Below are 12,585 nucleotides of genomic sequence, written 5' to 3' on the forward strand. Positions count from 1 at the left end.
AGCATCATAGTATAGCAAGGCATAAGACGTCATAGTATAGCAAGGCATAAGACGTCATAGTATAACATGGCATGAAAATGTCAAAAAAAGTCATAGTATATTAAGGCATAAAAACGTCAAAAAGCATCATAGTATAGCAAGGCATAAGACGTCATAGTATAGCAAGGCATAAGACGTCATAGTATAGCATGGCATGAAAATGTCAAAAAAAGTCATAGTATATTAAGGCATAAAAATGTCAAAAAACGTCATAGTATAGCAAGACATAAAACGTTATAGTATAGCATGGCATAAGACGTCATATTATAGCTTGGCATGAAAATGTCAAAAAGAGTCATAGTATATTAAGGCATAAAAACGTCATAGTATAGCACCACATTAAAACGTAAAAGAACGTCATAGTATAATAAGGCATAAAAATGTCAGAAAACATCATAGTATAATAAGATTTCAAAATATCAAAAAATGTCATAGTATAGCATGGCATAAAAATGTCAAAAAACATCATAGTGTATTAAGGCATAAAAACATGAAAAAACATCATAGTAAAGCAAGGCATAAAACGTCATAGTATAGAATGGCATGAAAGTTTCAAAAAAAGTCACAGTATATTAAGGCATAAAAACGTCATTGTATAGCATCACATTAAAACGTAAAAGAACGTCATAGTATAATAAGGCATAAAAATGTCAGAAAACATCATAGTATAATAAGATTTCAAAACATCAAAAAATGTCATAGTATAGCAAGGAAAAGAAAGTCATAGTATAGCATGGCATGAAAGTGCCAAAAAAAGTCATAGTATATTAAGGCATAAAAAACTCAAAAAATGTCATAGTAATGCAAGGCATAAAACGTCATAATACAGTAAGGGATAAAAATGTCAAAAAACCTCACTGTATAGGAAGGCATAAAAATGTCAAAAAATGTCATAGTATAGCATTGCATGAAAGTGTCAAAAAAAGTCATAGTATATAAAGGCATAAAAAACTCATAAAACGTCACAGTATAGCAAGGCATAAAATGTCATTATACAGTAAGAGATCAAAATGTCAAAAAACTTTACTATATAGGGGGGCACAGAATGTCATAGTATAATAAGGCATAAAAATGTCAAAAAACGTCATAGTATAGCAAGGCACAAAATGTCATGATACAGTAAGAGATAAAAATGTCAAAAAACCTCACTGTATAGGAGGGCATAAAAACATCAATAAAATGTGAGACTATAGCATGGCATAAAAATGTCAAAAAAAGTCACAGTATATTAAGGCATAAAAACGTCAAAAAACGTCATAGTATAGCAAGGCATAAGACGTCATAGTATAGCATGGCATGAAAATGCCAAAAAAAGTCAAAGTATATCAAGGCATAAAAACGTCAAAAAACGTCATAGTATAGCAAGGCATAAGACGTCATAGTATAGCATTGCATGAAAATGTCAAAAAAAGTCACAGTATATTAAGGCATAAAAACGTCAAAAAACGTCATAGTATAGCAAGGCATAAAACGTCATAGTATAGCATGGCATGAAAATGTCAAAAAAAGTTATAGTATAGCAATGCATAAAACGTCATAGTATAGCATGGCATGAAAATGTCAAAAAAAGTCATAGTATAGCAAGGCATAAAAACGTCAAAAAATGTCATAGTATAGCAATGCATAAAAACGTAAAAGAATGTCATAGTATAATAAGGCATAAAAATGTCAAAAAACATCATGGTATAATAAGATTTCAAAACATCAAAAAAGGTCAGAGTGTAGCAAGGCATAAAACATCATAGTATAGCATGGCATGAAAATGTCAAAAAAGTCATAGTATAGCAAGGCATAAAAACGTCAAAAATGTCACAGTATAATATGGCATGAACATGTCAAAAAACATGAAGAGATAAAAGCATCATGCTATGACTGGGAATTGAACCCACAACCTTCTGGTCATTAGGCAACAGTTACAACCACTGCTCCATGGTGGTAATCATAAAACATATTTTTTAGTAATAAACAAAATCATCCAAGAATAGAAAGGCATAAAAAGGCTGTGGTGTAGTAAGTCATAAAAACGTCGAATAACGTCATAGGATAGCAAGGCATAAAATGTCAAAAAATGTCATAGTATAGCATGTCAAAAAAAGTCATAGTATATTAAGGCATAAAAACGTCAAAAAAAGTCATAGTATATTAAGGCATAAAAACTCCAAAAATTTCATAATATAGCAAGGCATAAAACGTTATAGTATAGCATGGCATGAAAATGTCAAAAAAAGTCACATTATAATAAGGCATAAAAATGTCAAAAAACATCATAGTGTGGCATGGCATAAAAATGTCAAAAAACGTCATAGTATAGCAAGGCATAAAAACGTCACAGTATAATATGGCATAAACATGTCAAAAAACAGGAAGAGTTAAAAGTATAGTGTGATGAATGAGAATCGAACCCAAAACCTTCTGGTTGTTAGGCAACAGTTGTAACCACTGCTCCTTGTTGGCAACATAAAGTTTTCATCAATGTATTACATAAAATCATCAAAGAATAGAAAAGCATAAAAAGGTTGTGGTGTAGTAAGTAATAAAAACGTCAAAGAACGTCATAGAATAGCAAGGCATAAAAACGTGAAAAAACACAGTATAGCAAGGAATAAAATGTCATAGTATAGTATGGCATAAAAATGTAAAAAAAAAAGTCATAGTATATTAAGGCATAAAAAGCTCAAAAAACGTTATAGTATAGCGTGGCGTGAAAATGTCAAAGAATATCATAGTATAGCAAGGCATAAAAACATCAAAAAACGTCACAGTATAATATGACATAAACATGTCAAAAAAAAAGGGAGGCATAAAAGTACCATGGCATGGCTTGGATTTTAACCCACAACCCTTTGGTTTCAAAGCACAGTTGTAACCACAACTCCATGCTGGCAACTAGTAAAAAAATATTTTTATATAATATATAAAATCATCAAAGCATAGAACAGCATAAAAAGGTTGTGGTGTAGTAAGTCACAAAAACGTTGAAGAACGTCATAATATAACAAGGCATAAAAACGTAAAAAAACATCATAGTATAGCATGGCATGAAAACGTAAAAGAACGTCATAGTATAGTAAGGCATGAAAATGTCAAAAAAGGTCATAGTACAGTATGGCATAAAACGTCAAAAAAGTCAGAGTATAGCATGGCATAAAAACGTCAAAAAAACGTATAGTATACCGAGGCATAAAACGTCAAAAACGTCATAGTATAATATGGCATAAAAAGTTCAAAAAGCGTTCTAGTATAGCAAGGCATAAAATGTCATAGTATAACAAAGCATAAGAACGTCAAAAAAGTCATAGCTTAGTATGGGATAAAAACGTCAAAAAAGTTAAAGTATCTCAATGCATGAAAAAGTAAAAAAACATCAAAGTATAGGAAGGCATAAAACGTCATAGTATAACAAGGCATAAAAACGTCAAAAAAGTCATAGTATAGCATGGCATAAAAACATTAAAAAACATCATAATATAGCAAGGCATAAAAACGTCAAAAACGTCATAGTATAGCATGGCATAAAAACGTCAAAAAACTTCATAGTATAGTAAGGCATAAAAACGTTAAAAGATGTCATAGTATAGTACGTCATAAAAATGTCAAAAAACTTCCTAGTATAGCAAGGCATAAGAACGTCAAAAAAAGTCATAGTTTAGTATGGCATAAAAACGTCAAAAAAGTTACAGTATCTTAATGCATGAAAAAGTAAAAAAACATCAAAGTATAACAAGGCATAAAAACATCAAAAAACGTCACACTAAAACATGGCATAAAAAGATTGTTAAAAAACGTCATAGTATAGGAAGGCATGAAATGTCATAGTATAATAAGTCATAAAAACATCAAAAAACGTCATAGTATGGCAAGGCATATAAAGGTCAAAAAACGTCATAGTATAGCATGGTATTAAAATGCCAAAAAACCTCATACTATAGCATTGCATAAAAATGTAAAAAAAAAGTCATAGTATAATATGGCATAAAAACATCAAAAAACATCACAGTATAATGTGGCATAAAACGTCGTAGTTTAATATGGCATAAACATATCAAAAAACATCAAAGTATAGCAAGGTATAAAACGTCATGGTATAACAAGGCATAAAAACATCAAAAAACATCACAGTATAATATGGCATAAAAAGTTCAAAAAACATCATAGTATAGCAAGGCATAAAATGCCATAATATAATAAGGCATCAAAACTTAAAAAAAAAAGCATTAGTATAGCAAGGTTTAAAAATGTCAAAAAACATTATAGTATAACAAGGCATAAAAACATCATAAAACATCAGTGTAATATGGCATAAAAAGTTCATAAAACATCATAGTGTAGCAAGGCATAAAATGCCATAGCATAATAAGGCATAAAAACGTTGAAAAGAATGTCATAGTATAGCATGGCATAAAACGTCGTAGTATAATAAGGCATAAAAACATCAAAAAACGTCACAGTATAATATGGCAAGACATAAAAACGTCAAAAAAAGTCGTAGTTTAATATGGCATAAACATATCAAAAAACATCAAAGTATAGCAAGGTATAAAACGTCATAGTATAACAAGGCATAAAAACATCAAAAAACATCACAGTATAATATGGCATAAAAAAAAATTCAAAAAACATCGTAGTATAGCAAGGCATAAAATGCCATAGTATAATAAGGCATCACAACTTAAAAAAAAAAGCATTAGTATAGCAAGGCATAAAAATGACAAAAAACATTATAGTATAGCATGGCATAAAATGTCATAACATAATAAGGCATAAAAACATAAAAAAAATATCATAGCATAGCAACACTTAAACATTTAAAAAAAAGTCATAGTATAGCATGGCATAAATCGTAAAAAAATGTCACAGTTTAATAAGGCATAAAAATGTCAAAAACATCAAAGTATAGCAAGGCATAAAACGTCATAGTATAACAAGGCATAAAAACATCAAAAAACGTCACAGTATAATATGGCATAAACATGTCAAAAAACAGGAAGGCATAAAAATATCATGGCATGGCTAGGCTGGGATTTGAACCTACAACATGATGGCAATCAGCAAACAACTCATTTTATGTAATATATAAAATCATCAAGTGGTGTAGTAAGTCATAAACACGTCAAACCTAAACGTCATAGTATAGCATGGCATAAAAACGTCAAAAAACTTCATAGTATAGTAAGGCATAAAAACGTTAAAAGATGTCATAGTATAGTACGTCATAAAAATGTCAAAAAACTTCCTAGTATAGCAAGGCATAAGAACGTCAAAAAAAGTCATAGTTTAGTATGGCATAAAAACGTCAAAAAAGTTACAGTATCTTAATGCATGAAAAAGTAAAAAAACATCAAAGTATAACAAGGCATAAAAACATCAAAAAACGTCACACTAAAACATGGCATAAAAAGATTGTTAAAAAACGTCATAGTATAGGAAGGCATGAAATGTCATAGTATAATAAGTCATAAAAACATCAAAAAACGTCATAGTATGGCAAGGCATATAATGGTCAAAAAACGTCATAGTATAGCACGGTATTAAAATGCCAAAAAACCTCATACTATAGCATTGCATAAAAATGTAAAAAAAAAAGTCATAGTATAATATGGCATAAAAACATCAAAAAACATCACAGTATAATGTGGCATAAAACGTCGTAGTTTAATATGGCATAAACATATCAAAAAACATCAAAGTATAGCAAGGTATAAAACGTCATAATATAACAAGGCATAAAAACATCAAAAAACATCAGTGTAATATGGCATAAAAAGTTCATAAAACATCATAGTGTAGCAAGGCATAAAATGCCATAGCATAATAAGGCATAAAAACGTTGAAAAGAATGTCATAGTATAGCATGGCATAAAACGTCGTAGTATAATAAGGCATAAAAACATAAAAAAAAACGTCATAGTATGGCAAGACATAAAAACGTCAAAAAAAGTCGTAGTTTAATATGGCATAAACATATCAAAAAACATCAAAGTATAGCAAGGCATAAAAACATCAAAAAACGTCACAGTATAATATGGCATAAACATGTCAAAAAACAGGAAGGCATAAAAATATCATGGCATGGCTAGGCTGGGATTTGAACCTACAACATGATGGCAATCAGCAAACAACTCATTTTATGTAATATATAAAATCATCAAGTGGTGTAGTAAGTCATAAACACGTCAAACCTAAACGTCATAGTATAGCATGGCATAAAAACGTCAAAAAACTTCATAGTATAGTAAGGCATAAAAACGTTAAAAGATGTCATAGTATAGTATGTCATAAAAATGTCAAAAAATATCATGGTATAGCAAAGCTGGAATTTGAACCCACAACCTTCTAGTTGCAAGGCTATGGTTGTAACCACAGCTCCACTGTGGCTACCAGTAAACAGCTCATTTTATATAATATGTAAAATCATCAAAGTATAAAAAGGCATAAACAGGTTGTGGTATAGTAAGTCATACAAAAAGGTCAAAAAACCTCATAGTATATTAATGTATAAAAACCTCAATAAACGTCGTAGTGTAGTAATTAATAAAAAGGTCGGACAAAGATATAGTATAGCAAGGCATAAAAACTTCAAAAGATGTCATAGTATAATATGGCATAAAAATGTCATAAAACATCGTAGTACAGGAAGGCATAAAATGTCATAGTATAGGAAGGCATACGAACTTTAAAAAAAACTTCATTTTAAGTATGGCATAAAACGTCAAAAAACGTCAAAGTATAATTAGGCCTGAAAATGTCAAAAAAGTCCATAGTATCAGAGTTGCCAATTAAGTGCAATGAAATTTTAATTTCGGTCACCCGACCCTTTAAAGGTAATTATGTAGATCAATAACTATGTTTTTGAGATTAAATTAACATTTTACTTGATCAAACATCCGCACACACACACACACACACACACACACACACACACACTACTGACAGTCGGTCCCAGGTTTTAAGAGTTATCTTTGTGACTGTGTAAAGGTCATAGATCACAGGTGCTTCCTGCTGAGCATAACAGACCTTTCAGACTGCAGGTATCTAGATTTCTACTCTTCTCAGCTTCCAGTCTATAAAGGTAGCATTCATTCAGGAAACTGACTTCAGAAAACCACACTTCCTGATCACTGGATGACAGTTTTTTCACTTGATGTGAACTGCAGGACAAATGTGCAATCGTCCTCGCTCAATCATGTTAACATTGGCTGAAATCACTGACCTTTTCTCCTCCATTGTGCCCCCCTCCTCTTATTCTCTGTTGCCTCATCTCATGTAGGAATATGAGCCGACCATCTACCACCCTAAACGTTCCTCTCACAATCTACACCAGGATTTCACAGTACAGTGTGAGAAGATGGACATCCCCTTCCTCTCCTATCTCCCCACAGAGGTCAGCAGCATTTTTACAGAAGAACATATTTTAGCACATGGCCCTCAGTAGTGTTTGCATGCTGAAGAGTTTGATTGTGATCTTAAAAACAACTCTTCAAGTACGTGCTTTTTCATCATTTTGTAACAGTGTGTGTTGCTTTGATTAAATTGTGGAATCTTATATAGACCACTGGTTCTTTACCTTTTCAGTTGGTTGTCCCTGAAAATGAAGGAATGTCTATTTGACATTTCAGCAATTCATCCAAATCTCATATTATTTAATTAAAGTAATAATGATTGGCCTGCAGAGGTAAATCTCACAAGTATTTTACAAGAAAAAAAAGCAAAGAAAAAAGCCTGAAAAGCTGATATTTTCTTTCTTGTGCTGTTAAAAGTTGTTCCTAAAACATATGTTATTGGTCACTTTAACATGTCCCTCTTTCCGTACTGGCTGTGAAAACAGATCCATTCCTAATGTGATTAGAATAGAAGAAATGGGACAAAACCCAGCTTCTCTTTCTCTGAAAAAATATTAGCCATTTCTTTCAGTATAGTTGCTTTTTGAAGGGACATCAATACAGTATGTAGAGCAGGCACAATTACATCAAACAACACATCTCTTATATGTGCGTATGAGTATTGTTTTAAGATACACTTGAAAATATTTGAACCTTTCCTTTAATCATCTTGTGACCCCTAATATTTATCTTGCGACCCACTGGAGTGGTTGCCATCCCTGTTCATTTGTGCATAATGATGTGTGTTGTGTTCAGGTGCAGCTCATAAACGACGCCTACAACCTGGTGATTGATGCCATGCTGGGCCCAGAGGCAGACTGTGCCAACATTAAGGAGCCTTACTCTGGTATTCTGGTCACCCTGAAGCAAGTCAAGATCCCCATTGTCAGTGTGGATGTGCCCTCAGGTAAGTGTTCATATGCAAACGGTAGATATCAGGCTGGAGGCTCAGAAACACAACATGATAAATGAGCCTCCAGGCAGCTTCTGAGGAGCCTTGGCTCCCAGGCAGACGTTTTCCAAGTTTGGAGGCACATTTAGAAGATAAATCTTATGCTACAGTTGGCTCAGTGTGAGCTCATCATACTCCAAATACACTACCTGCTGAGTGCGAGCACAGTGGGCAGAAAATTATCACAATGCTCTTGCTGTGTTCCTCAGGTTGGGATGTAGAAGAACCGAGTCAGGACGGGATAAACCCAGACGTTCTCATCTCACTTACAGCACCAAAGAAGTGCGCAATGAGTTTCTCGGGGAAGCATTTCTTGGCCGGACGCTTCCTGCCCTATGACATCCAGAAAAAATATGAGCTTAACCTCCCAGAATATCCCGGCACAGACTGTCTCATAGAATTGTAACACAGGGGAAACACAAGAGCCAGTGTGGCTGCTCCTCATTTTCAAAAACGTACAGTTAATCAATTATATTGTATTTTATAGATCGTTGATGTGATTTAATGTTAACATCTCAGTTGTGTAGAACAGGCAACACTTTGGCCAAACGTGTTGTTGAGCTACAGTAGAAGGGTAATATTTAGAAACTGTCGTTTGAGTCATGTCTTTTTAGGGAATGGCATGGGGACTTATTGTGTCAGTCAACTTGTAAAAGCTGTAGCATTACACTGTTTTCTGATTATTTTGCAAAAGACAGAAATTTTCTCTTTCAACAGTCAGAAAAGAAAGATGAATTTTCTATGATGCCAACCAGTGGAATTTTATTTTCAACAATTTTTTAAATGCTCATGTTCTGATGCTTTTATGTTCCTATTTTAACTTTCTACTGACATGTGCTGCTGAGATGAGTTGATGTATTTTTTTTTATTTGGTTACAAAAGGTCAAGACGGTTCTTGTTGTCCAATAATAAAAAGTTCCAGTTAAAGAATGGTGTTTTGTTTTCATTTAAAGCTGCAATGATCAATACGCTAAGATGACTATAAAGTGGCTAACTACGTATAGCAGAACGACTAACCATTGTTGATAGGGCAGTTATTTTATGTTTTCAGCTTGTTCCACTGCCAACATGTGGCCAGAAAACTAGAAAATCTAGAAAAGCCAGAAATTGAAAATACAGACGCTCTCCCTCACAGGCATATACACCTACCTCATACACACATGCAACACAAGAAAAACATCAGTAGATTTCCATATCTGAGCCTTTGGCTGCAGTTAGCAGAAGTCTAAACTATTAGCAACATTCAACATAGCCACTCATGAAAACAGAACCAAGAGGAGGTGCAGACTTCTAGTTTACTCTCAGACCAGTTAGATTACAATATGCTGAAAGGTGACTATGGAGCATTTGCCCATTGATGCCAAGAAAATGACTGCCTACCCCAGCTTTAATAAAGAAATGTAGTGATCTTCAAAATTGGAGTGCAGATTAGCCTTGTGGTGACATGGTAGTGATTCCACATCTTGCTCAAGGATAGTCCAGAAAACAGCTTGTTCTGTTAAATGATGGTCACTAATCACAGGCTACCAAATGGTGTTATATGCACATCACATGCAATAAGTGTTGCGCTTTTCAGATGAGCACACACTGTTACTTCTGTTTATTGGTTCCCAACTGGAGTTGATTTGGTAATGAAAGCAATAAACAGATGTGATCAGACTATAATCAGCTGTAAAGACGAGTCTCTCATTATTGAGTTAAGCACTGCAGGCTCCAATGAGAATGACTGCATGAGAGGCTGCAGTGCTGTTTATGAATGAGGTAATGTGTATTTATATGATGCACGGGAGCTTCTTCTGAATACTAATGCACTAATGCCCAGTGTATGTGTGCACACGTGTGAGTGGGTGTAGTAAAGTCAGTGAAAAGGAATGTCAATCCTTTCGCTCTGTGTTATTAAATCTGAGAACTGACGAGGGTTGTAGAAATATGTCTGAGCGCTCAGTGGTCCTGTCCTTCATGCCTGTCCAATCCCTGTCAGGAAACAACGACTTGTCACCACTCTGTCGTTTGTGCTACTAATGAGAGCGGTTGAGTAATCAGCTTTGGAGTCGCCGGTAGCCTGTAGAATTGAACAATCATAACTGACAGCGGCAGTTGTTGTAATATCCAGTGAGAGATAGTCTTACCCGAAGAAGAAATGTGGTCAAAAGATTTAGTGAAAACAGCAGTGAGGCAGGAAGATGAATTCAGTGCTTACATTGTGCAACGCACAAAAGCTCAAATTTTAAACAATTTACAGGGATTTTTTCTCAGTGTAACTAAAATGATTCCAGTGCTTTTGATAGGGATGAGTATCAATCTTAAAAACAATCACTGCAGCAGTTCACGTCATTTACTTTCCATGTTTCTATGTTCCTCATCGGAGCCTGGTTATTTGAGCATTTAGAGATATTATCAGTTGTTTATTATTAGCAAATTTAATTAAATGAGACATACAGTATTTAGCTCAATGAGAACATAGCAGCTCTTATAGTCTTCCTATCAAAATAATTAATTGCATGATTATGTATCATATTAAGTGGCTTGATATTGTAGAAACTGCTTGTGACCTTTGTGACAGAGGAAAGAAGTACCAATATAATGATATAAAAATACTTCATTACATGTTCAAATGCGAACACCACATTCTAAATCTTACTTAAGTAAAAGTATAGAAGTATTATCAGCAAAATGTCTTTAAAGTATCACAAGTAAAAGTACTCATAATGCCAGAAAATATCTCCAGTGACTGATATATGATTATATATGCCATTCTTGTACCCAGTTCACACCTGGGTACCTGCTGCTATCACCAGTCGTCATGCCTTCTTACTTGTATACCAAGATGATGGATCACAGTGGCAGCTCTAGTGTGTTCCTACCAACGATGCTCACGTTGTACACACATCTCAGCAGCCCAAGCCACTTCCTGCTGTAAGACTTTGTCAGGCTATCCATCTTGCTTGCTGCTGAAGAGGGAACTTCGCACAACTTCAGAGGCCACGTCACCCTTTGGAACATTGTGAATTGAAAGCACCAAACTTTTTTACTAGCCAGGGAGCTGGCTCTGATCAATTCTGGCCAGGCCATCTGAAAGATGTTTCTTAGGGATCCTATCAAGTTTGACTTTGCTTCCCGCTCCTCTTATCCTCCAGTAGTTGCCAAGCATGCTTTAAGGGATTCTTGAAGAAATGAATCTGCCTACCCTGGTTTGCAACCTGGCTTTCGGCTTGTCTGACTTGCAGTTGCAGTGCAAGGTTGCTGTTGGTCGCCCTCTCCACATTTCCTTCTTGGATTCTTCCTGGCGGATTCGTAGACCTCTGAAAGTGCTCAACTTCTCCCACCCACACCTGCATCTCCTAAGGATCTTAGATTCATTTTCTGGGTCTGTTGCACTCGTTACTTCTTTCAGCCTGGCTCTCGGAAGCCCATCAGGTTGTTTTCCTTTCGTTGTCTTTGTAGTTAGGCCGAGGGTGTCCCTTCACGGGAGTAGTGGGTCAGGTAACCAGCCTCCCACTCCCAATTCAGACTTTCCTGCAGTCATCCAGTCTTTCCACGCTATCCTCCAGTCTCCCCTGGATCCCAACAGCTCTTTCACAATACTCACTTGCTAAACCAGAGAGTTCAGTTTGCCATACAGGTTGATGGACAAGTTGATGGACACATTGGTGCCTTGGAGTGCTCCTGCAGTGAGGCCTCAGCTTAGGGGAAGCCAGAATGAACACCTTGATGGGCCTGATCGGGTCACCAGCAGGCGACCACCAGTCGTTGATGCTTTAGCCAGCTCTTTGACGACTTTCCGATGTCCTGCACCTGTCACACGCTTGTTGTGAAGCAGACAAGCGATTGAGGAGTTGAAGAAGCCCCAGCATCCCACCTTCGCGGGATACGTCACAGCCCTCCAGCCAGACTTTGCAAACTGGATCAACTGCTTGGTGGGAGCAGAGGGATGAAGTTAACTAGTTTAGTGCAGTGGTTCCAAAGGGTCACAAGTTAAAGCTGAGTGGTTGTGAGATGATTATTTAATTAATTAAATAGTTGAAGAAAGAATAGAAAGATAAGTTCTGTTACATAAATCTGTATTTTGCATTTTGTGGACTTTTATTTAAATGAAACCAAATGAGAGGTTTAGAGCTGTATTTTCTCTTTGGTGTAAGTGCTAACAACAAGTGTGAAACTAAACAAAGTGACCCCAACAAGATGCTGCTTTTTTGTAAAGGTTCACGAGCGAAA

The 12,585-nt window shown here is 35.1% G+C and overlaps 1 protein-coding gene across 1 annotated transcript in view; it reads left to right on the forward strand.

The window, feature by feature from the left end:
• yjefn3 (YjeF N-terminal domain containing 3) overlaps positions 1-9,300 on the forward strand; it is a 49,179-nt gene extending 39,879 nt beyond the window's left edge. Inside the window, exons 4-6 of the mRNA XM_023404142.2 lie at positions 7,307-7,420; positions 8,175-8,325; positions 8,580-9,300. Coding sequence (XP_023259910.1) covers positions 7,307-7,420; positions 8,175-8,325; positions 8,580-8,776 — 462 coding nt within the window. The 3' untranslated portion in view covers positions 8,777-9,300. The remainder of the gene's footprint in view (positions 1-7,306; positions 7,421-8,174; positions 8,326-8,579) is intronic.
• The last annotated feature ends 3,285 nt before the right edge of the window (positions 9,301-12,585 follow it).

This window comes from Seriola lalandi, unplaced genomic scaffold (genome assembly GCF_002814215.2).
Source record: "Seriola lalandi dorsalis isolate HSWRI2012SDOR001 ecotype SW California unplaced genomic scaffold, Sedor1 jcf7180002054224, whole genome shotgun sequence".
Classification (NCBI taxonomy): domain Eukaryota; kingdom Metazoa; phylum Chordata; class Actinopteri; order Carangiformes; family Carangidae; genus Seriola; species Seriola lalandi.